We start from the raw sequence: 22052 nt of genomic DNA on the forward strand, positions 1-22052 counted from the left end.
TTACTTCTAGTAACATTCTGCTTATTTTTAATGCCACTAAAGTAGGGATTTCAGAGAAATCCCTTTGGCAGGTAGAGTTTGATGTGTTTTCCTAGGTTTGATCCCCTGGACTTTGTCTTGTCTCTTGCTGTGGAGCCTTGAGTTGGGCCAGTTTGCAGATTTTTCTGGGCATTTTGCACATATTTTGAAGGTTCTGAAATGTTAGCAAACTTATGTGTGCGAATTATGGCCGAATTTGCACAAATTTGGTCATGATTTGTTCAAATTGATCAGAAATGCATGCAAATTTGGCAGCAATTTTTGTAAATTGCCCAGAGATGGATTCAAATTGCACAACCTGCTGGAAAAATGTGCCAAAGACATTCCCAGAGTTTGGGGAAAAGCCTGCAGCTCAGCTCACAACTCAAATTGAGTCATACATGACACGCAATTCTGTCAAGTCAAAATAGAATTGGATTTCCCAGCGATGGACATCACTACTACAGTGGAATAAAGCAACTGAGGATTGCTATTCTACAAACCTAGCAATGCTGTATGTTATTTATTTATTTTTATTTAATCTGCTTCTATATGGCTTGACATCTCAGATTTTCTTTTTTAGAGAGCAAGGCCATAGCTAGACCTAAGGTTTATCCCAGGATTGTCCTGGGGTCAAACCTGTTCATCTAAGTGCCACACAGGGCATCCAGTGCTCAGGCAGGGATGAACCCAGGATGATCCTGGGATAAACCTTAGGTCTAGCTATGGTCCAAGAGAAGCATAACTGATTCAATTAATTCTTTTTTTAGGTATCTGAAGACACATTTTCCTGGATAAATAGCTCAGAAAAAACAGCTCACTCTCTTCACATTTCAGGCCCTAAAACAACAGGGTAAGTTCACTGAAGTCTATTCCCGTTTTAGAATAACCAGAAATATGGGTCCTCTTATGCAGAAGAGGGATATTCAGCAAATGTAGTTGTTGGCAAGGTACTCTTGCTGAAATCCCTCTCCTACATAACTATTAAAGGTGCAGGAGCCCTGTCCTCTTTTGCATCTGGTCACCTAAGATAATGCCGTAATTATGTGTTCTAGCAAGAGCGAATGATTGCAGTAGAGCCTACTGAAAGTACTGTAGTTAGTACTGGGGATTTCTGGCAGAACTTCTGTGTCTTTGCCAGGAAAGAAAGTATAAAGCCCTAGGGCTCATTTACACCAAGCAGGATATTCCACTATGAAAGCAGTATGAAAGCAGCATATAAAAGGCAGGAGCCACACTACTGCTTTATAGCCATATTGAAGTGCACTGACAACTGTTGGGGCCCATTGACACATACCATGTACCGCTTTCATAGTGTTATATCCTGCTTGGTGTAGATGTGTCATGGGCTCCAACAGTTGTCAGTGCACTTCAGTACCACTATAAAGCAGTAGTGTGGCTCCTGTCTTTTATATACTGCTTTCATAGTGGAATATCCTGCTTGGTGTAGATGAGCCCCTAGTACACCTATATTCTAACTGGCTTAGCTAATTTTTCTTTTTTCAAAACCCAAAGTTGATGTCGTTTTCTCTTTTTTTGTTTAAGCAGCCAGTTACCTGAAGGCAAAAAATTCTCAGACAGTACTCATTCTGACTTCATTTTTGGAGAAAACATAGTAGAAAGAGTTTTGGTAAGTATTACAGATTTTAGTCTCATTCTGGTGGGGAATAGATCAGGAAAAGTAACTCAGCTGAATTTATATCCGCAGCAATATATTGCACCATATATCAGTGGTGGGGAAAATCTGGCTCTCCAGATGTTGTTGGACTACAACTCCCATCAACCTCTAACCAGCATAGTCAGTGGTGAGAGATGATAGAATCTGCAGTCCACCAACATCTGGAGGGCCACGTGATCTGCATCCCTGCCATATATCTTCTAGGCACCCTACCCTGTGCCTGCTTACCCTACCCTGTGCCTGTTTGCATTCTCTTCCCCTCCTTATTGTTTTACTATGATTTTATTAGATTGTAAGCCTATGCGGCAGGGTTCAGAGCGCTGCGCCCATCAGGGTTAGGGTGGGGGAGCGGGGAAAGTAATTTAAAACAAAACAAAACAAAAAAACACCCTTACCTTTCCGCTGATGCATTTGTGCGCAGCTGGCCCTTTAATATTTTTTTTAAAATGGCGGGCACGACGCCTCTCTTCTTGAGGTCGTCGCACCTTACGTGTAAATGAGGGCGAGATCTCGCATTATTCACAACGGGAGGTCTCCCCTCCTCTCTCCCGCAACAAAAGGTAGGTCTAGCTAAGGCCTCAGAGTATGGATTGAATATGTGTTGTCATTGAATCATGGGTTATTGTTGAATTGTGGGTTGTCGTTACATGTGAACCCTGCACTATGTGAACTCTTTAACTATGTGTTGGTAAGCATGAACAACCCAGGAAAAGAACCCATGGTTTGTTGTTGGTTTGTGAACTCTGGGTTGTTCATTGTTAATAACTAATAGCTAAACCATCGTATAACTATGGGTTGTTGTTATGTGCAAACTAGGTCTAGATCTGCAAATCTCAAACACAGGATAGCATGTGATTAAACAAGTTTTTGTTCCTCAGTGTGAAATGTCCTAATAGTAAAAAATGAGATGTGCTAATTTTCCATGGCTGCATTTATGTTCAACAGCAAGCCATGGTTATGCTAACCATAGTTTGTTGCTTCAGCCATGTCTTGCAGACAAACATGCTTTCTTTTCCCTATTTACCCATTTTACCAGCCTTCAGAGTGGTTTGATTTTCAGGCTGCTGTTCAGACAGCAGCTCAAACAAGCTAGGGATAAGTCATGGTCCTAGGTTCAGACTTGACAATAATCCATGGTTTAAACAACCCAGACTTTGCAGCCAACAACAAGCCATAGCTTCTATTTTTGGTTTATAGCTAGTTAACAAAGCATGGTTCATTCACAGGGATGGGTTTGGATACAAAAACAAGCCAGATTTCAACAAAAAACAGCATGGATTTACATTATGTGCCAACCATCGCTATATGCCTTACAGGTATGTGGAAGAACAGTAGGAACAGCTATCTTGTGCACAGTGATATAGACAATGGCCTGGTTTGAAGTATTATTCCCAGCTTTATAAATAATGGTTATGTAGCTTGGAATGAGTGTTCGGGCCAAGTACTCCTACCTTGCGTGCTTCTTTGCCAAGATCTTGGCTTGTATTAAGCCAGAGTTCTCCATTACATTTGAACCTAGGATGGTTAGCTTAATGTTGGTTAACAAATCAGGAAATTAAGCCAGGTCATGGTTTATGAAGCAGAGAATTATAATACAAATCAAGCCAATGATGATAAGATCTGACTTTACCACAGATATTCATCTTCCAGCACAGTGCATTTAAAAAATGTCAAATATCATCAATATCTGAAATGCTTCTAGTTACAGTTATATTTCTTCAGCTGTAACTTCTTTCTCCAATTTTCCTAGAGGCCTGAGAATGCCTTAGAGGTGTATTCTAAAGGAGAGTCACATGACAATGAAAAAGAATCAACATTTACCACAGGCGTTCATACCAGTTCTCCTCGGAGAAGTAAGTGGTGTTCCTTAGCAAATGAAATAGCGTAAACCTTACCGTGCTGCTTTTTTCATGATATTGTATGTGCTGTTATTGTGTTCAATGTCGATAATCTAAGACAAGGCTTCCCAGCCTGGTGTCGTCCATATGCTTTGAACTACAAATCCCAGCATTCCTGGACATTGGCCACGTTGGCTGAAGCTGATGGGAGTTGAAGTCCAAGGCATGTGGAGGACACTGATTTGGGGAAGAGTGATCTAAGAGCAAAGCCCCAGTCAATTAGAAAGCTGCCGAACACCAAGTTAGACTATTGTGTCCATCAAGTCCAGTGTTATCTATTCCGACTGATAGTCATTATTATTATTATTATTATTTATTTATATAGCACCATCAATGTACATGGTGCTGTACAGATAACACAGTAAATAGCAAGACCCTGCTGCATAGGCTTACAATCTAATAAAGTTGTAGTAAACAATAAAGAGGGAAGGAGAATGCAAACAGGCACAGGGAAGTGTAACCAGGCACCCGGTAGGGTGAAGCTAACAGTATAGAGTTAGAACAAACTCAATATTTAAAAGCTATAGGGAAAAGAAAAGTTTTTAGCTGAGTTTTAAAAGCTGTGATTGAGTTTGTAGTTCTCAAGTGTTCTGGAAGAGCGTTCCAGGCGTAAGGGGCAGCAGAAGAAAAAGGACGAAGCCGAATAAGGGAAGTGGAGGTCCTGGGGCAGGCGAGAAGCATGGCATCAGAGGAGCGGAGAGCACAAGCAGGGCAATAGTGTGAGATGAGAGAGGAGAGATAGGCAGGAGCTAGACCGTGAAGAGCTTTGAAGGTCAGCAGGAGAAGTTTATATTGGATTCTGGAGTGAATTGGAAGCCAATGAAGAGATTTCAGAAGTGGAGTGACATGGTCAGAGCGGCGGGCCAAGAAGATGATCTTAGCGGCAGAGTGGTGGACAGAGACCAGCGGACTGGTGTGAGATGAAGGAAGGCCAGAGAGAAGAAGGTTGCAGTAGTCCATTCTCCAGGGTCTTTCACATCACCTATTTCCTGATCCTTTTTTAGAAAACACACACACATAAGAATATAGGAAGCTACCCCTGAGCCACAGCCCCTCCCCTCATATGCTGGTGACTGGGATCTTCTGTATGCAAAACATGCGCTCTATTGGAGAAATCCACAATGAAATTGAATGACAGTCCACAGATGCAGCAGGAGACCAGCTTCTCTCATGTTGCACAGATACCGCAGACTTGCAGGCTGCTTTTTTTTTTTTTTTTTACTTTCCAGAATTTTACACAAATTTAGTTGTAGGAAAATATGTAAAATAAAGAAAAAACAGGGCAAAAATTAGCATTTCCCCCATAGGCTAAAGCATGAAAATGCATGTTTGGGGGGAAATTTGAGTATCTTCGCAAGAGTGAATGTGCACAAATGCAAATTTATGCAACTGGAAAAAAGGCTGATTCCACCAGTGAGTAGAGAACGGAATGAAAGGCACCTGATAATCTGCAAAACATAGACGGAAAAGTTTTTACAAAATCTGTACATCCCGACTATCATGATTCCCTCTTCCTCAGTCAATGGGACCTTTCAAGGGATGTCAGGTTTGGATTTATCCTGTGCATCCCCGTCTGTGCCTAATTTGAAAGGTAACCAAAAGCCAACAGGTTTAATCCCTGTTGCCATGTGAATGTACGGAACTGACTTATACTGACTTAGGCCTTAGCTAGACCTACCTGTTATCCTGCGACAGAGGAAGAAAGATCTCATGTTGTGTTTAATGCGAGATCCCTCCTTTGTTTACACGCAACGCGTGATGACCTAAGAAGGAGAGGCGTTGTGCCCACTTTTTTTTTTAGATTAAAGGGCCAGCAGCGCACGAACGTTTGTGCGCAAAAGGTAAATCCTTTTAAAAATTTAACTTATTTTCCCCGCTCCCTCCACCCTACCCCCAATGGGCACAGCACTCCTCCCAGCTCCTCACGAGGAATCATGCTGAGCCGGATCAACTCATGGCATCCGGCCACGCTTTTCGCGGTCTTGGGCTCAGCCCGGGACCGTGGAAAAACCGGGGCCAAAGGGGAGGGCTATATCCCAGGGCAAGGGAGGGATCATCCCTCCCTGATCTCGGGATCCCCTGTTCATCATGTGGATGCACAGGAATGATCCTGGGGATCACCCTGGGATAAAGTCCTGTCTAACTATGGCCTCAGATCACAACCCAGTACTTACTTTGTTTCAGATGAACATTAGGAGAACCTTCTTAATGGCGAGGACAGTTCAACAATGGAACCAATTACCAGCAGGTGGAATCTCCTTTGTTGGAGGACTTCAAGCAGAGGCTGAATAGCCATCTGTTAAGGACAATCTAGCTCTGGATTACCTGTATCAAGCATGTGGATGCTACTAGATCTTCTTCAAGGTCCTCTCCATCTCTGTGGTTCTATGACTAGTAGAAGCTTTCCAAGGCTGCATGCAGAGGCCTTTCCCAGTCCTGCTACCTCTCAGAACCTTTGTTTTAAAGATGCTATGGATAGAACCTGGACCCTTATTCATGCAGGGCAGTGTGCCAGTGGAGGCTGATGACTCTGCTTTCAGTGGGGCTGTGGTTCCATTCTGGGCTTTAGTCAGAACCAGCCAATACTCTAAATGAGCTATCCAAGGAGCTGAACCCTATCCCAAAACTGGATCCAGCACCTTGGATAGCTCATTCAGAATTCTGGCTGGTTCTGACTGAAATCCAGAATGAAATTACAGCTCCACCAAAATCAGAGCCATCAGCCTCCACTGTACTGTGCTCTACCACTGAGCCAGCCAGAAAACATAGATGTGCATAATGAAATACAAATTAAAGCTAGTTAATTCTGAGTTAAAGGCAGTCTGAAGAGAAACACATAACATCCAACTCATTTTTAATATTTCAAGTCCTTCTTAAGAACATAAGATGTGGATCAGACCAACGGTCCATCTTGAAAAACCTTCTGTTTGCACTGTGGCCAACCAATTTCGTCCTCTAGACATTTCAGGATTTTCTATTATTCTGTTTCTATTTTTCTCTTTCTTCTTTAATAGCACCTGTTTTTACCAAGGATACAACACTAGTTGAAGCGGCAGCTGCTTATGTATCTAGCAAACCAACACAAAGATACTTGTTTGATAAAGTTGAAGTTACAACAGGAGAAGAAGCGGAACACAATGTGTTGCAGGTATCTCTTTCGCTAAAGATTTATTTGGGAACACTTCTATTTTATTTAAAAAACAGACTACCTTGATTTAACATAGTGGCCTTATGACTTTTGACTAACCTGCATCATTGATGTCAAAGGGACTTAAGCACACTACTAGTTTTCTCTGCATTGGGACCACTTACTGATTCAAGAACATAATCTCTTCCTGGTGTACATCTACCATGTTATTTAATTTGCTAACTTTGCAGGTTCATTTTATTCCTACGTTCTTCCCAGAATTGGAGAAGAATGAGAAATGATGTTCTACATGAAGGGATTTATGTTCTTCCTTTCTTTTCTGGTTTATTAGTGAATAAACCTAATATCCATTTGTGATTGATCAATTGCCATTTTGTAGTTAAATTAATAATTTATCATTAATAATAATCAATCATTTTGAAAGTTACAATGTGACTTGTAACTACCCTGAATGACAATTCATATTAAGTTTTCCAATCTTAGATCAATTGCAGGCTTTTTTTATTTAATAAAGCCTCATTGTCCTGGATTGAAAGAGGCAGCGGCTCCCTGAGACTTAATGATATGTCCAGCAATCAGTGTGGAATGTTGCAATCAAGGTTGGGTAAGAATTAATTTCATCTTTAATTCTATCTTTTCCCCATATACATTATTGCAGAAAATGTGCAAACACATCTAAATTGTACTTATTATAGCAGGGACCCCAATTTGGGGTGGGGTCAGTGGGCACATCTGGAATTTTGAAAGTGTTGTGGGCACTCTCACAAAATGGCTGCCATGAGGGGAGGGCTTCCCCATTCATAAAATGGATGCCAGGGTGGTTGTGGTTCTTTCCCCTGAAGGTAAACCAGTGAGACTAAAAGAAAAGTAACTTGGCCAAGAATCTAAAGACTGAACAGAGGTGGGGTCTGAGTCCCAAATCATAAAAATCACTCTTCTGTAACCAAAACATGATGGCATTGAAGGGCAGTCTTTCACTTTATAGCATGCCAGCCTAAAATCATCATCACCATCATCATCATCATCATCATCATCATCATCATCATCATCATCATCTTAGGAACACATCTCCAAGATTGTCGCTTCAATATTCAAAATGACCACTGGCACACACTGCAGCCCACCCTTGTTTAAATAAGCCATAGAGAGCTGTATGATTGTGTGAACAGGCCCAATGTAAAATTTCTAAAGAGATATAAAATACTAGCATTCCTATATAATAACAGGAGGAAAAAACACAGACTTTAAACACTAAGAGAGTGAAGGCAATGGAAGTAACTTGAGTTTTGTAGTGAGGGATTTCAATTTCCTTGCCTTTCTTTTTAATATTCAGTTTCTCCTACTTATAGTCATGCGAAATCAAGGAAGCATGAGGCTCATTCTTAACGCCAAACTCTGGACTGAGATGGTCATAAAAAGGGCAAACCGGAAGAGTCTGTGCATCACAGCAACAGACCTGGAGGATTGTACTGTCAAAGTGTTTCTAATACAGGTAAGAGCTAAAAATAAAGAAGTGTTTTTAGTGTGCGATCTTAAGCAGGTCTACTTAGAAGTAAATCCCATTGAAGTCAATGGGAATTTGTGCAGTTGGGGACCAGGTAGCATGTGAAACACTGTTACATGTGTACAATGTAGGTTTGATTTTGTACAAACCTTCCCATGCAAAAAAAAATGGAAGAGGAAGATCATGCAAACCGGTTGTACGTGCATCTATATAAGAATAAGTTAGCATAACAGATATTACTAAAGATCTACCAGACAGATTTTCCTCATTTTTTAAAAAATGAAGCTTGAGCTTTGCAGGTGTGCAGAAAATTTCGAAACTTCGGAAAAGCTCAAACCTTGAGTTTTAATAGCAAAACTATGTTTATTTGCTCCATACCAAACAGTTTCCTATTGCTTGACAGTTCCATGCCAAACAGTGCCTGCTCTAACATCACGTCTTTTCATCCAATCATTCTCAGACTATTAGCACGTGTGGAATTTACACTAATATGTGTGAATGTGTTTGTACCACCTTTGTGCATTATTAACCCATACATGTGGTGGTAGGGATGTGTGTGCTCTCCTCCGCTGCACATACAAGCTCATTAATTAAAAATCCTCCTGGGAACATGCAGGAACTACTAGTTTCACCAGATTATAAATAGGCAATTCAATTTTTCAACCAAGGAACTTGGTTCTTTTCAGTCATTTTGGAATCTTTCTTCAGTTTGCTCAACTTTTCATCGATTCACCATTCACTTTGTCTTAACACAGGCAAGCTCAAAAGATGCCGGGTCTCTGTATGCAGCAATTCACCACCGACTTGTCGCACTGAGAAACTGTGTGACGCAGGAATGTGATACAAACCAGGTGGAACCAGAGCCAGATAGTCAGCCACTAAATTGTGACAGTGATGACGAAGAGAATGAAAAAATGACTCCAGTGAGAGACAACAAATCGGGTAAGCGGAACTTTATTTTTGCATAAGCAGCCAAAGTCTGTTCAAACCCCATATTATATACTTTGCGTGAGACTGCTCCAAACCCTGATTTTGCAGGGCATCACCCAGTACCCATGTGCACGGAAAAAATGGGGTCTGGCTTTGCTGTCTATGTGTGTTGGGAGTAGGGAGAGCCCAATAACTCTGCTGCAATTTTCTCCTTTATTTTTCAAATGTGGTGGGATAAGAATTTAAGAAGAACCATACTGGATCAGATCAAGAATCCATCTAGTCCAGCATTCTGTTCACATAGTGGCCAACCAGCTACCTATGGGAAACTCACAAGCAGGGCATGAGTGCAACAGTGCCCTCTCTCCCAAGTTCCCCAGCACTTGGTGTACATAGGCATACTGTCTCTGATACTGGAGGTAGCATATAGCCATTAGCACTAGTAGCCTTATCCTTCAGGAATTTGTCCAATCCCCTTTAAATCCGCACAAATTGGTGGCCATCACTACAGCCTAATCTACACCAAACAGGATATTGCATTATGAAAGTGGTATGAAAGCGGTATATAAAAGGCAGAAGCCACACTACTACTTTATAGCATTTTTGAAGTGCACTGCCAACTGTTGGGGCCCATTGACACATATCGTATACCACTTTCATAGTGCTATATCCTGCTTGGTGTGGCTTTGTTGTTGTTTATTCGTTCAGTCATTTCCGACTCTTCGTGACTTCATGGACCAGCCCACGCCAGAGCTTTCTGTTGGCCATCGCCACCCCCAGCTTCCCCAAGGTCAAGTCTGTCACCTCCAGAATATCGTCCATCCATCTTGCCCTTGGTCGGCCCCTCTTCCTTTTGCCTTCCACTTTCCCTAGCATCAGCATCTTCTCCAGAGTGTCCTGTCTTCTCATTATGTGGCCAAAGTACTTCAGTTTTGCCTTTAGTATCCCCTGCCTCTTATATACCGTTTTCATAGTGCAATATCCTGCTTGGCCTACATCTTGTGGAAATGAATTCCATAGTTTAACTAAGCACTGTGTGAAGAAGTACTTCCTTTTATCTGTCCTGTTGCACCATGTCCTGCTGGTGGGTCCATGGTCGACAGCTTGCTGGCCATAGTGTGACCAGAGTGCTAGATGAGATAGACCTATGGCTCTTCTTATGTTCTTGCAAGGCAAGTTTTATGGTCCAATTCCCATCGGAATTCTACAGCAGAGTCCCTGCCCCTTTGTGATGTAGGACCCACTTAAGAGAGGGCTGTAGTGACTCTATACTGTGGAGACTTCCCATTCAGTCTTGGACACTGTGACCTTCCATAACCAAACAACGTGGCAGCCCCATGTATAACACGTTGCAGCAACACATCCAAGAAGCGATCAGAGCATAAAGAACTGTAGTTAAACACTAGGCACTATTCTTCAATGTTGAATTCAGCTCACCGAATACAATCAATTGGAAAATTATCTGGGATAAGCCCCATTGGAAGAGCAGTAACAAGATTTCTCTTTCATTTAATAAACATATATCACAGTTTACACTCTTTGTTCTCCTCTTTCAGTTTTTATCTACTAACATTCTGGAGATATTTCCTTCTGTAAACATGTGGTGTTTGTGTACGACAGCAGAGAGCAGCTTTGTGAGTTTCCTTTCATAAACATCCTTCATCTTAAAATAAGGTGTGAACTAGTCATCCCTTCTGTTATTTCATGCGTGCATGTGTGGGAGTGGGGGATTATGTACAAGCAGACAATTTATTTTAACATTTTATTTTTTTTTCTAAATGCCTCACTTTAATATAAAGCCTTAGTTAGCAATCCTATGGCCCCTAGACATTGTCTGGGGGGGCCATAGGATTTTTTGGATTCCTGGATCCGAGGCTGGTGACAACATTCCGACCTCCAACCCAGGGGTCCGAGCTCCCCACCCCCTCCAGCTCCCCCTCACAGCCAGCTCAGAGAGAACCGCAATAGCTGCCTCTACAAGCTCGCAAACGTGACTTCAGAGAGAAGGGAAAGTGTTCTAGTAGGAGTTCTCCCCAGCCTTCCCGAGCCTCCATCCCTTCACTCCCTGATGCTTCAGCTAGATGGGCAAAAACACCCATCTAGCTAAAATGCAGAGTGGGGGGGATGCAGAGGTGAACATTTACAGCAGGGCCGGTCTTACTATTAGGCAGAGTGAGTTGGTCATTTCAGGCAAGAGATGATGGGCGGTGTGGAGACAGCACTGGCAGCAGCCCCCCTGATTATCCCACCAGCCTGCACGCTGGCTTGTTTTAATTGGATTTTACTGTTTTAAAATTTTCATATTGGTTTTAACATATTAATGGTTTAATTTGTTTTAGAATTGTATATTTATTCTATTTTATATGTTTGATTTTATCTGTACGCCGCCCTGAGATCCTTGTGATATAGGACGGGATATAAATGTTTTAATAAAGAAATAAAATAGGACAGAACTGTGTGTTCCTTGTGGCATGCCCTGGGCCCAATATGTGAAACCTCAGGTGAGGTGGAGGAAGCTGTCCCACCGCAAAAGTTGAGTAAGATTAAATGGCCCGTCCAGTTGGCCTCTGTAGGGGGAATGGTATCTTGTTCTCCGCCTTAGGCAGCAAAAAACTCTCAGGACTGCACTTTTAATCAAGAGAAGCAGTGTGAATAGCACCTAGCTGGCTTCTGGAAGTTGATTGCTTATAAAAAATGGAGTGTACAGGAGAGATTCTGAAGCATCTTCCAATATACTGCTGAAGAGCTATTTTTCACAGAAAAAAGGCCTGCTGCACAGGTGAAAATCTGTTTTTTTGTGTAAATAGGCTCACTATGCAAAATGCAATTATTTTGTACAGAGCTTATAATTATTGATAGTTTGTATGTACATATGCATGCTCACCACACCATGTGTCAATGCAGCCTCTTGAATCTTCACATGTACTGGTATTTTAAATATATGCAGTGTGTGTATATATATAAGATAGGGAGAGGAAGACTTATTTTGAACTGCTAATCCTCCCTTCAGGTTGGAATAATGTTTACCTGAGGGCAGTCACCTGAGGGCAACCTCCAGAAGCAATTTACGCAGAGCAAGAGCAGTTTGAAGTCCACTGGGACACTGGACGTTGTCACGAATCTGCATCTTCCCTCTAGAAAAGCTGCATTTTCTGAAAGTCCTTTTAGCCCTTATTTATTTCTTAAAGCATCTCCCACAGTTCTGCCATGTGACCCCTCCATCCACATTAAATTCTGGGCATGCGTCCGTGAGGTGGCTTTGACCTAGCAGTGACATGGCCAAGAGGTGGGACTGTTGTCAAAGTGGATAATGCCTGCTGGATGGTTAGTTACCATTAGGCATAGGTCAGAAATTTGTTTGGTTCCCATTTCAATGCGCACGTCCTGAACCTAAACACAGACTGGAACACAGTTTGCCATCAAAATCCATACATTTTTTACCTTTGCAATGTTGTTCACACACAAAAAGTGTACATTTGGGGAAAATGAGCACAAATGCCACTTTATTCATTGAAAAATGTGTATGTTGGGGGGTGGGGATGATGTAATCCAAAACATCTGGAGTGCACCAAGAGTGAAGAAGGCTGATGTAACAAAATAACCTGTGGCAATAAAGCTTCAAGAGCTGAGTGTGACATTTTCAAATTATAAAAAGAGCTATGCCAGAGAGTGTCCTCTTCCCTTTAAAATACTACTTCAGTCAGCATTCATATACATAGCTTCATCCCACGTACCTGTTTCCCTTGAATTATCCCCTACAGCGCTAAGCTGTCGCCGTTGTTGTAGTTGTTAGCTAAATCACACCCCGGGAGGCAGAGCTTCTAAGATCCTTTGCATACCAGGAAAAGGGTTTAAGGGGGGAAGTGTAAAAAATAAATAAAAAATCAACGGATGACCCAATCCAATTCAAATTTGGTATGCTTAAAGCTCTCCTTAATATCTATTACTGTGCCAATTTTGATGTCTTTATCGTTAAAACTTACGCAGATGTAAGCATTTGTTTAATTTGAAGCTTAAGAGTATCAAATCCTGCTCCTGCACCCCCAGTGGCCACTTGAAAACAACAAATGATTCGCTCAAAAACTAGTAGCAAAATAGGTCAGGGCTTTTGGCTTTATAGCACAATTAAAGCAGGATGCATGGGAGTACTTCACAGTCAAAGCAGATTATAAGATGGAAAACTTCGGAGTCCTTTACACACAATTCACTGTGATTGCACAGTATAACACTGGTGTGGTAAAGCTCATAACCTCTCCCTTTAACTGGAAGAATCGTTCTGAAAACTCTTGGGTGACTTTCCAGAGGACGTTCTTTAAAAAGCTGAAATTTGTTTGCAGAGTGGAAGGCAATATCCAATCTGAGCGCCAACATGCAAGTTAAACAATCATGTTGACAAGTGAAGGCCTCTGACACAGATTTGGGAAAAACAGTTACAGGTTAGCTGGTCAGAGGCCACAGGCCTTGGACGACATGCATACTGTGGTGCAAATTCCTTTCATTGTGATGATGGGCTTCAGTGTTTGTGTACGTGTGTGTGTGAAAGATAAAAAGATAAAAAGAGTCAAGTCTGAAGTAATATAAATCCTGGCAATTCCTTACAGCCCATCTGTCCAAATTCCTCTTCCATTTAGCTCCAGGTGACTGCTGACACCCTGTCCCCATCTGTTATCAAGCAACCTTGGCAAACCCTGTGACAGTTCCTGCTTTATATTATTTATCCTCACTATGTCTACTTCATTCTGCTTATCTTCCATGCCATTGCTAGCTGACCCTGCTCTAATCATGACAAGGTCTGCATTCCAACTTCGCTGTGCTCTTGCTCCAAATACTAACATTTGCAAAATCTTGCCTGCTCCCTTTAGATTTGCGTGACTGGTAGAAATTGCCAGGCACAGCTTTTCCCATTAACAAATCACCATGTTGGGGGAGGAAAACAGGAGACCCTGATTCAAGTCCCACTCAGTCATAATGCTTCACTGGATGATGTTGAGTGAGGCACTATCTTTCAGCCTAACCCATGTCATAAGATTGTGCTGAGGATAAAATAGGTGGAAAGAGAACTCTATACATGGTCCTCAGCTCCCTGGAGGATGGATGGGATGAGTATGTAATAAATAAAATAAACACATACAACATACTCAACATGAACATACTTGGCATTAGTAATTGGTGATAACACAGTCTTCTCATCTTTGCTATGTTAATTTAACACCTGGAATGGGAGAGAGAATCGCTATCTTCTTCACTGGGTCCTAAATGAATAGAATCAAATTTGTTGATGAATTCTAGTCCAGCAATTTCACAATGGAGGCTTCCTTTGATGTTCATTTATTCAATAATGTTGACTTCCAAGTCAGCAGCAAAGCATCTTGGGAGTTTGTAACATTCTTACACTGGCATCTGACAGGAGCCATTTTTTGTGTATGTTTAGAGATCGGCCTATTTGTCCTGCAGAAGTCCATTATTTGTAGGCAATAATAGCATATATCACATTTGGGGATGAGCAAGTGAATGAGCCCTGGGCCGGATCTACACACATATATAAAACGTCGTTTTTTGAGTCATTAAACATATTATTTTATTACGATTTTATACATCCCTGGGCACATGTATTTATTAAAACGTTTCTTACCGTTGTGTTGTCCATTGATATGTGCTGATCTGGGCCACACAATGTATTTTTAATAGTTTTTTCCTCAAATCCCCCGTCTGCGGTTTGTTCCTCCCGCTTCCTATTTTCTTCCATTGCCCCTCCTCCGAGAGGGAGGGAGGGACGGAGGGAGGGAGCCTCCAGCATGGTTAGGGTATTACTTTCAAGTAAATCCCATTGATTTCAACTGTTTACATCACATACTGGCTTCCCTTTGAGGAAAGCCCATTGAACAGAGAGAGTCTTACTTCGGAGTAAACACATATTGAACAATGCCCATACACATGCAGGGAGCCTCCAGCAGGGTTAGGGGATTTACTATAAAGCAAAAGCCATTGATTTCCACTGTTTACATCACATGCAGATCATAGAAAGGGGAAGGGAAGTTGTGGCTGCAAAGAGGAACACAAGGCAAGAAAGAGTTAAAAGGGCTGCTATTTGGGCGGGAAACACAGGAAACACCCCTGAGGAAGGTGATTGGCTAAGGGAAAGCATTTGAAAATAATGGAATGTTTCTTAACGACACAATCGGCCACATTACAGAAAATATACAGCTACTTATATGGGTAAGATCAGAAAATATAACGACAGGAGCAGTAAGTGATAAAACGATAAAAACTAAGCGTCATGTGGCGGGATAAGATGGAAAACGCAATTAAAAACGTTTATAAGAGGTTTATTCACTTATGTGTAGATCCACTCCTGGTGGTACGGCTGAGCCTTGATGCTATGCCTGGAATGGAAACTTTGTTGTACTAAGAACTATTGTTCTAGTTTGTAAACTGCTACATTTTTCTTTCGCTTGTAGTCACCATATGGGATGATACTTGAAATCCTCCCAAATTAAAATTGACGTGTTGCATTTGGTGTCTTTAGCCACAATTCACCGAGGCTATCTATGTCCTTGAGGATGAATTGGTTTGTTCATGAACAATCAGCCAAGTTGTTGTTTTTAAGTTTCCACTGCAGCCATTTTTACTGCTGAAGAGGTAAGCTGTTTAAAATCAAACAAAAGTAGGTTGCCTCTTCAGCATGTGGTGGAAACTTAAAAATAATCTCTGATTCTTCTGTATTTTCCGCTATCAACATGCAATGTAAACCTTCCACAACCAATGTTGTTCTCAAATTTATACAAAAAGGATAATATATGAATGAAGTCTTTGAAAAACTGGTAGATGTGAATGCTCACAGTGCTCCAGGCGCTCAAAATTCCCCTTTGCTTTGTACTCAAGAGTACTTTTGTTCAGCCTGAAAAGTTTTACTTTTCAGCATTGTACTAAGCATTGTACTAACCCCCAGCATTGTAGTTCCTCGTGTGGCGCAGAGTGGTAAAGTAGCAGTTACTGCAGCTGAAACTCTCCCCACGGCCTGAGTTCGATCCCAGTGGAAGCTGGTTCTCAGGCAGCCGGCTCGGGTCGACTCAGCCTTCCATCCTCCTGAGGTCGGTAAAATGAGTACCCAGTTAGCTGGGGGAAAGGTAATCATGGCCGGGGAAGGCAACGGCAAACCACCCCACTATAAGGCCTGCCAAGAAAACGTCAGCGAAAGCTGGCATCCCTCCAAGAGTCAGTAATGACTCAGTGCTTGCACGAGAGGTTCCTTTCCTTTCCTTCCTTCCAGCATTGTACCAAGAACTGCCCACATTCCAGGTCATTGCTCCATCCAATAAGATACACTGTTATCCTCCTAGATTATAGTTGTGGCTTTATTGTTTCATTTTTGATATATCTATAAGGCAATAGTATATACATCTGTATATGATGGTGAGCAAACTGGAAAAGAAAATCTACAGGCAATCCAAAAACAGACACATGGAAAATCTATTTGTTAACCTTGATTTATTTTTTAACAACTCTAAAGACAAAATAGAAATACAGCATAAATCAAAATCAATCATGGACGTAATCCTCCCCTCCTCCCAATGCTCTTTGTGCATAAAAACAGATGTGTGACCATGGACTTGGGCAACTTTCCCCAACCTGGTGCCCTCCAGAGGTTTTGGATTAGAACTCCCAGGATCCCTGACTGTTAGCTATCTGGTTAGGAATGATGGGAATTGAAATCCAAAAGATCTGTAGGGCACCAGGCTGGAGAAGGCTGGACTATTATTATATTTATTATTACTTCTATCCCGCCTTTTGCCCAACTAGGGAAAACTCATGAGAACTTGATGGGGTTTTAAGAACAGAGCCCAGGGACTAGGTCCATGAAGGAGCCATAGGATGGAATCCCATTTTTTTCTGTCATGGTTGGGGCAAAGCTGTGCAGTTTCTGGCCTAGCCCCCTTGCTTTTCTGGAAATGGGCAAAATCCCAGCCAGGCCACTGTATTTCATTATTGGGGCCTGAAAAAATTTTGCCAAACAATTAAGCTAAAGCTACAATCCTATGCAAACATAGGACCAATCTACATGGAAACAGAATGGCTATATCTGTATTTGCATGAAGTTGCTTCCAACAGGAACATACAGAACAGAGTAAAGCAGAGAGTAGGAATAAATGGTCAATTCTCCCGATCGGGGGAAGTAAATAGTGGGGTCCCACAGGGATCAGTATTGGGACCAATTCTTTTCAACTTGTTCATAAATGATCTGGAATTAGGAGCGAGCAGTGAAGTGGCCGAGTTTGCCAATGACGACACCAAATTATTTAAGGTTGTTGAAACACAAAGGGATCTCTCCAAGCTGGGACAGTGGGCATCCAAATGGCAGATACAGTTCAATGTAAGCAAGTGGAAGGTGATGCACGTTGGGGCAAAAAAACCCAACTTCAAGTATAACTTAATGGGATCTGAGCTGGCAGTGACCGAACAAGAAAGAGATCTTGGGATTGTGGTGGACAGCTCAATGAAAATGTCCACCCAGTGTGCGGCTGCTGTAAAGAAGGCAAACTCCATGTTAGGCATTATAAGAAAAGGAATTGAAAATAAAACGGCCAGTATCATACTGCCCTTATACAAATCTATGGTGTGACCACACTTAGAATACTGTGTACAGTTCTGGTCACCACTAGGGTGACCATATGAAAAGGAGGACAGGGCTCCTGTATCCTTAACAGTTGTATTGAAAAGGAAATTTCAGCAGATGTCATTTGTATATATGGGGAACCTGGTGAAATTTCCTCTTCATCACAACAGGCCATACTTGGGGAGCGGGGGGTGGGGAGCCCCTTTAAATACAGTAGAACCTCAGGCATAGGGGTGGAGCAAGTTATTTTCAGTGTGACCTATTTAAGACTAACTTTCGCTGGACTGCAGCCAGAACACTAATGATATGCAGGAAATGATATGCATCAATCTGGAGACAGTTCATGCATACTGGCTTCAAGATGAAACATATACAGATTTTCCCACAGGAAAAACATAGCAAGGCACTTGTTTGCAAAACACGCTTCATAAAAGCATAAACAAGAGTTGTACTCTTCAGTTAATCCTTATGGCATCCATGGTCCATTTTTTCCCACAGATAAATGATTACGTAGCAGATATTTCTGTTATGATGCTGAGCAAGATTGTGGCTGAGTTCAGAGGTAATGCTAAACCAGAGTTGGGTAACCTCAAACCCAGGGAAGGTCCTAGCCCAGCCCGCCAGGGTTCCCCAGATAGCCACACCCCTTTCCCTGACCACACCCCTTTCCCTCAACCACTGATGGGTTGGTGGTTTCCCAACTCTTGTGCAGTTTTTTCCACATTTAAAAGCTTGAAATGCCTCTCCTAAGGCTGTTACTAGCAGAAAGAACTTCAAGTTACAATAGGCTGGTATTCTGGATATTTGGGCCCTGCTCCTTCAGCCTTGCCTTTTTTGCCTTTGGACCTGCCCACCACTTGAAAGCCCCCCCCCCCAAGCTGCTTCAAAATTGAATTCAGCCCTTGGGCTGAAAGAGATTCCCCCACCCCTGAGCTAAACCATGATTTATCATTACGAAAACAAGTCTCGCCTCACCCTAGACTTATATGCTCCCTTTTCTTTCTCTGGCACAACATGGCAATCTTCTACTTTCCTCTCAGATTGACTGCCGTTTAGCATGTCCCCCGAACCCTTAACATGGTTCATTGTGCCTACTGTTAGTGAAAACAAGCCACTTCAGAAACCTACCTCAGAAGCGTTGTTGTTTATATTGACCATAATTAAGATTACCCACAATTTGTATGGGCTGGGATGAAATGGTAAACTGCAGTTAATCAAAAATGGAAGCGAAAGCTTCTAAACTCCTGCATCAGAGGAGCACATGAACCCAGGGAAACCTAGGCTCATTCCTGCTATGCTAAACTACGGTTTAGTATTGGATATGAACCAGCCAAACACTGAATTCTCTTTCATGGGATATTGACATCACTTGCGATGTCTCCATTGGGTATAGATCCACCCTAAGCAATTCTCCAAGAAACGTGCTCTCTTCTAATAAACTGATCTTGAAGCTTTTCTAAGAAGAAGTTGTTTCTGCTCAGCCTTCAATTCCCCCCTCCCATTTGACATAAAACCACTCAGCAGGTGAACTATGAATGTCCATAGGAGAGTAGCACAACCAAAAACCCAGCTATTGCTTACTTGTAAGTTTATTTAAATAATTAAATATTTGAAATTACAGTACCACAAATATCATTGCGCTGTTCCTAAATTTGAGGGAAAAGAAGAGGAGGAGGGGGAATGATCTTGTCAAACCAAGCGTAAAATGGTTGGGTAGCCTGGAAATGGCCAGGCCACTTGGCAACCCTGGCCCAGAAATATGTGTCCACTGGCATTTTAAGTGGTCTGAATTTAGATAACAACATTTCGTGGCTTAAGGGTTCTATTTTTCCATAAAATAACCAATGACTTTATATTATCCTCCAGATCATTCTCAATGGATCCGCAGACAGCCTGTGGTCTGTTCGTGACAAATTCCTTACCTCCAAACCAAGTAACAAGAATGGAACAGTGTTTTGTTAAAATATCCTAAGTGATCTTATGGCATCAGTCCATGAGGAAATTGGGCGCAGCATTTGTTCTATGACCCTGGGACAAACGGTTCTTCCAGACAGAAGGCTCCTAACGCTACCTACCCAAAAGCATTGTGAAGGTATTCCATCTTTTCTTCCCTAATGGACTTTTTGTGGAAAGAAATAAAACTGGAAGCAGCGCTGGGAAAACATAGGAGGTTTACAAGTTGAAAACAACATCTTCTAGAACTCCTGTAAAATTCTGTGAATGAGGCATAGTGATTGCAGATAAAAACCTTTTTAGGAAGCATCTAAAAACTTTTCAAGGATGACTTAGGACACCTATATGTGAAAGAAGCACTTTAAAGGATCCAGTCATCACTGCTTTACTCAAATGGGAATTTGAGAATGACTCCTGCTCTTTTAGAAACATTTTTAAAATGCTTCAGATTTTGGAACGAATCACCTCTAAGGACCACTTTAAAGAAAACAATATATCTAATCCAAGTACTTTCATCATATTGATGGCACTCATCATTTATCTATGAATTATTGACTGTATTATTTCTCCAAGGATTTATTAGCCTATTACTATCCCTAAAACGTATATAATATCAACTGCAGTTATAAATATTTTTGTTAATGTTGAAAGCATAATAACTGGTAGCCCAAACCAGCAAATACAATATGAATGTAGAAACAAATGTTTGCAGTTAGATTTGCCATACAGGTGCACAAAAATCTGTTTTTTTTGTTTTGCTGGGGGCACAATAACGCATCTTGTATCTTGTAGGGATTCCCCAAAGGTTGTGTTCTGGGCACTGTTTATCAATTGGCATAATAGTCTTCTCTGGAGATTGGGGGCAATGTCTATAAAGTCAATACCTATAAAGTAATTCTATTTAAATAATACGTTTCTTTGTAAAATAAGGAACACTATTAGCTATTGCTACCATATTAAGGACAATGGATGTGGCCCTGCCCTGAAGAATTCTTGCGACAGACTAATGTGGGCATTAGACGATGATTGAAGCTTTCAAATAGGCAGGTAACAAGCCAGCAATATTTGCACCTGTTTGCACTTTTTTCCCTTCACAAATGTATCTTTATGTAAACATTATGTGCATAGTTTTTACATAATGTAGACAGTATGCACATTCAACGGGATACAACAAAAATGGATGAAAACGTAAGTACAGCCCTCCTGGAACAGACTTGTCTAGTTCAGCATCGTGTTTTGCACAGTGGCCAGATAGATAACAAAAGCAGGATATCATGGCAATATAGCATGTGCTGCCAGAATCTGGTATTAAGAGCCATGCCTCAGACTCCCTTCCTCAGAATATCCGTTCAGGGACATATTCTGCAGAGGAGAGAGAGATAAAGAATTCATTCATCTTCTCTGCAACCTCCTTATCCTCTTCTAGTAGACTTTTAGCTTCCTTGTTACCAATGGTCCAACCACCTCCCTTGCTTGTTTCTGGATTTTGATGTATTTAAATAATGTTGTATTGGTTGTCTTATTGTTTTTAGTAATATGCTTCTCAAAGTGTTCCCCCCATCCATTATTGTCTACTAGGATTTTGTTTGCAAGGGTTGTGTTCTTTTTGTCTTTCTTCCATTTTTCTTACAATTATGCCTCAAGAATTCAAATCAGCAGGTAGCAAGCCAGCAATATTTGCAAATGTACTTGTTTGCACTTTTTGTCTACAATAGGGCACAATCCTATGCATGTTTAGACAGAAAAAAGTCCTACAACTTCCAGCATGCCCCAGCCAGCCATGCATTCTTTAGCCAGCTGGGGAATGCTGGAAGTTGTAGGACTTTTTTCTGTCTAAACATTCATTGGATTGCACTCTTCCAAGCGTAATTATGTAGAGAGCTGTATATTTTGCATATGCAATGGGATGCCCAAAAAATATTTCTGAGATCCTGCTAAACTTTGCCCAATGTGTGAGATTGATATCCTATTGCCAATGGTAATAGCTTTATTATTAACTACATACAAAACTAGAAGCTGGTATCTTGTTTGCAAAGAATGTATCTTTCAGCCTAGCACACACAACAGTCCAAAGAGTATTTGCAAAGCTAGTGATTGATACTATTAATTCCATAAGCTAATGGTTGTTGGTTTTTAGAAGAAAGATTTTCTGCCTTTCATGGGTTACGACTACATGAGCCATCTTTTTTTGGTCTGGATGTATCTGTTCCTCCTGTTGATGGATAACACTATTCATACATAAAGTCCTTCATGAAGTGCAAGACTATGCATGCTGATTTGGAAGTAAATCCCACTATGTTCAATAGGAC

General features: G+C 41.4%; 1 protein-coding gene across 4 annotated transcripts in view; it reads left to right on the forward strand.

The window, feature by feature from the left end:
• RANBP3L (RAN binding protein 3 like) overlaps positions 1–20176 on the forward strand; it is a 41769-nt gene extending 21593 nt beyond the window's left edge. For 3 of the 4 annotated variants that reach the window (XM_063128150.1, XM_063128151.1, XM_063128148.1), the window contains 8 exons: positions 789–871; positions 1564–1648; positions 3447–3549; positions 6609–6742; positions 7226–7346; positions 8092–8234; positions 9002–9188; positions 19657–20176. In XM_063128150.1, coding sequence (XP_062984220.1) covers positions 789–871; positions 1564–1648; positions 3447–3549; positions 6609–6742; positions 7226–7346; positions 8092–8234; positions 9002–9188; positions 19657–19700 — 900 coding nt within the window. In that variant the 3' untranslated portion in view covers positions 19701–20176. The remainder of the gene's footprint in view (positions 1–788; positions 872–1563; positions 1649–3446; positions 3550–6608; positions 6743–7225; positions 7347–8091; positions 8235–9001; positions 9189–19656) is intronic. The other variant, XM_063128149.1, reaches the window with a different exon arrangement.
• Positions 20177–22052: the final 1876 nt, after the last annotated feature.

This window comes from Elgaria multicarinata, chromosome 6, assembly GCF_023053635.1.
Source record: "Elgaria multicarinata webbii isolate HBS135686 ecotype San Diego chromosome 6, rElgMul1.1.pri, whole genome shotgun sequence".
NCBI classification, from domain to species: Eukaryota; Metazoa; Chordata; class Lepidosauria; order Squamata; family Anguidae; genus Elgaria; species Elgaria multicarinata.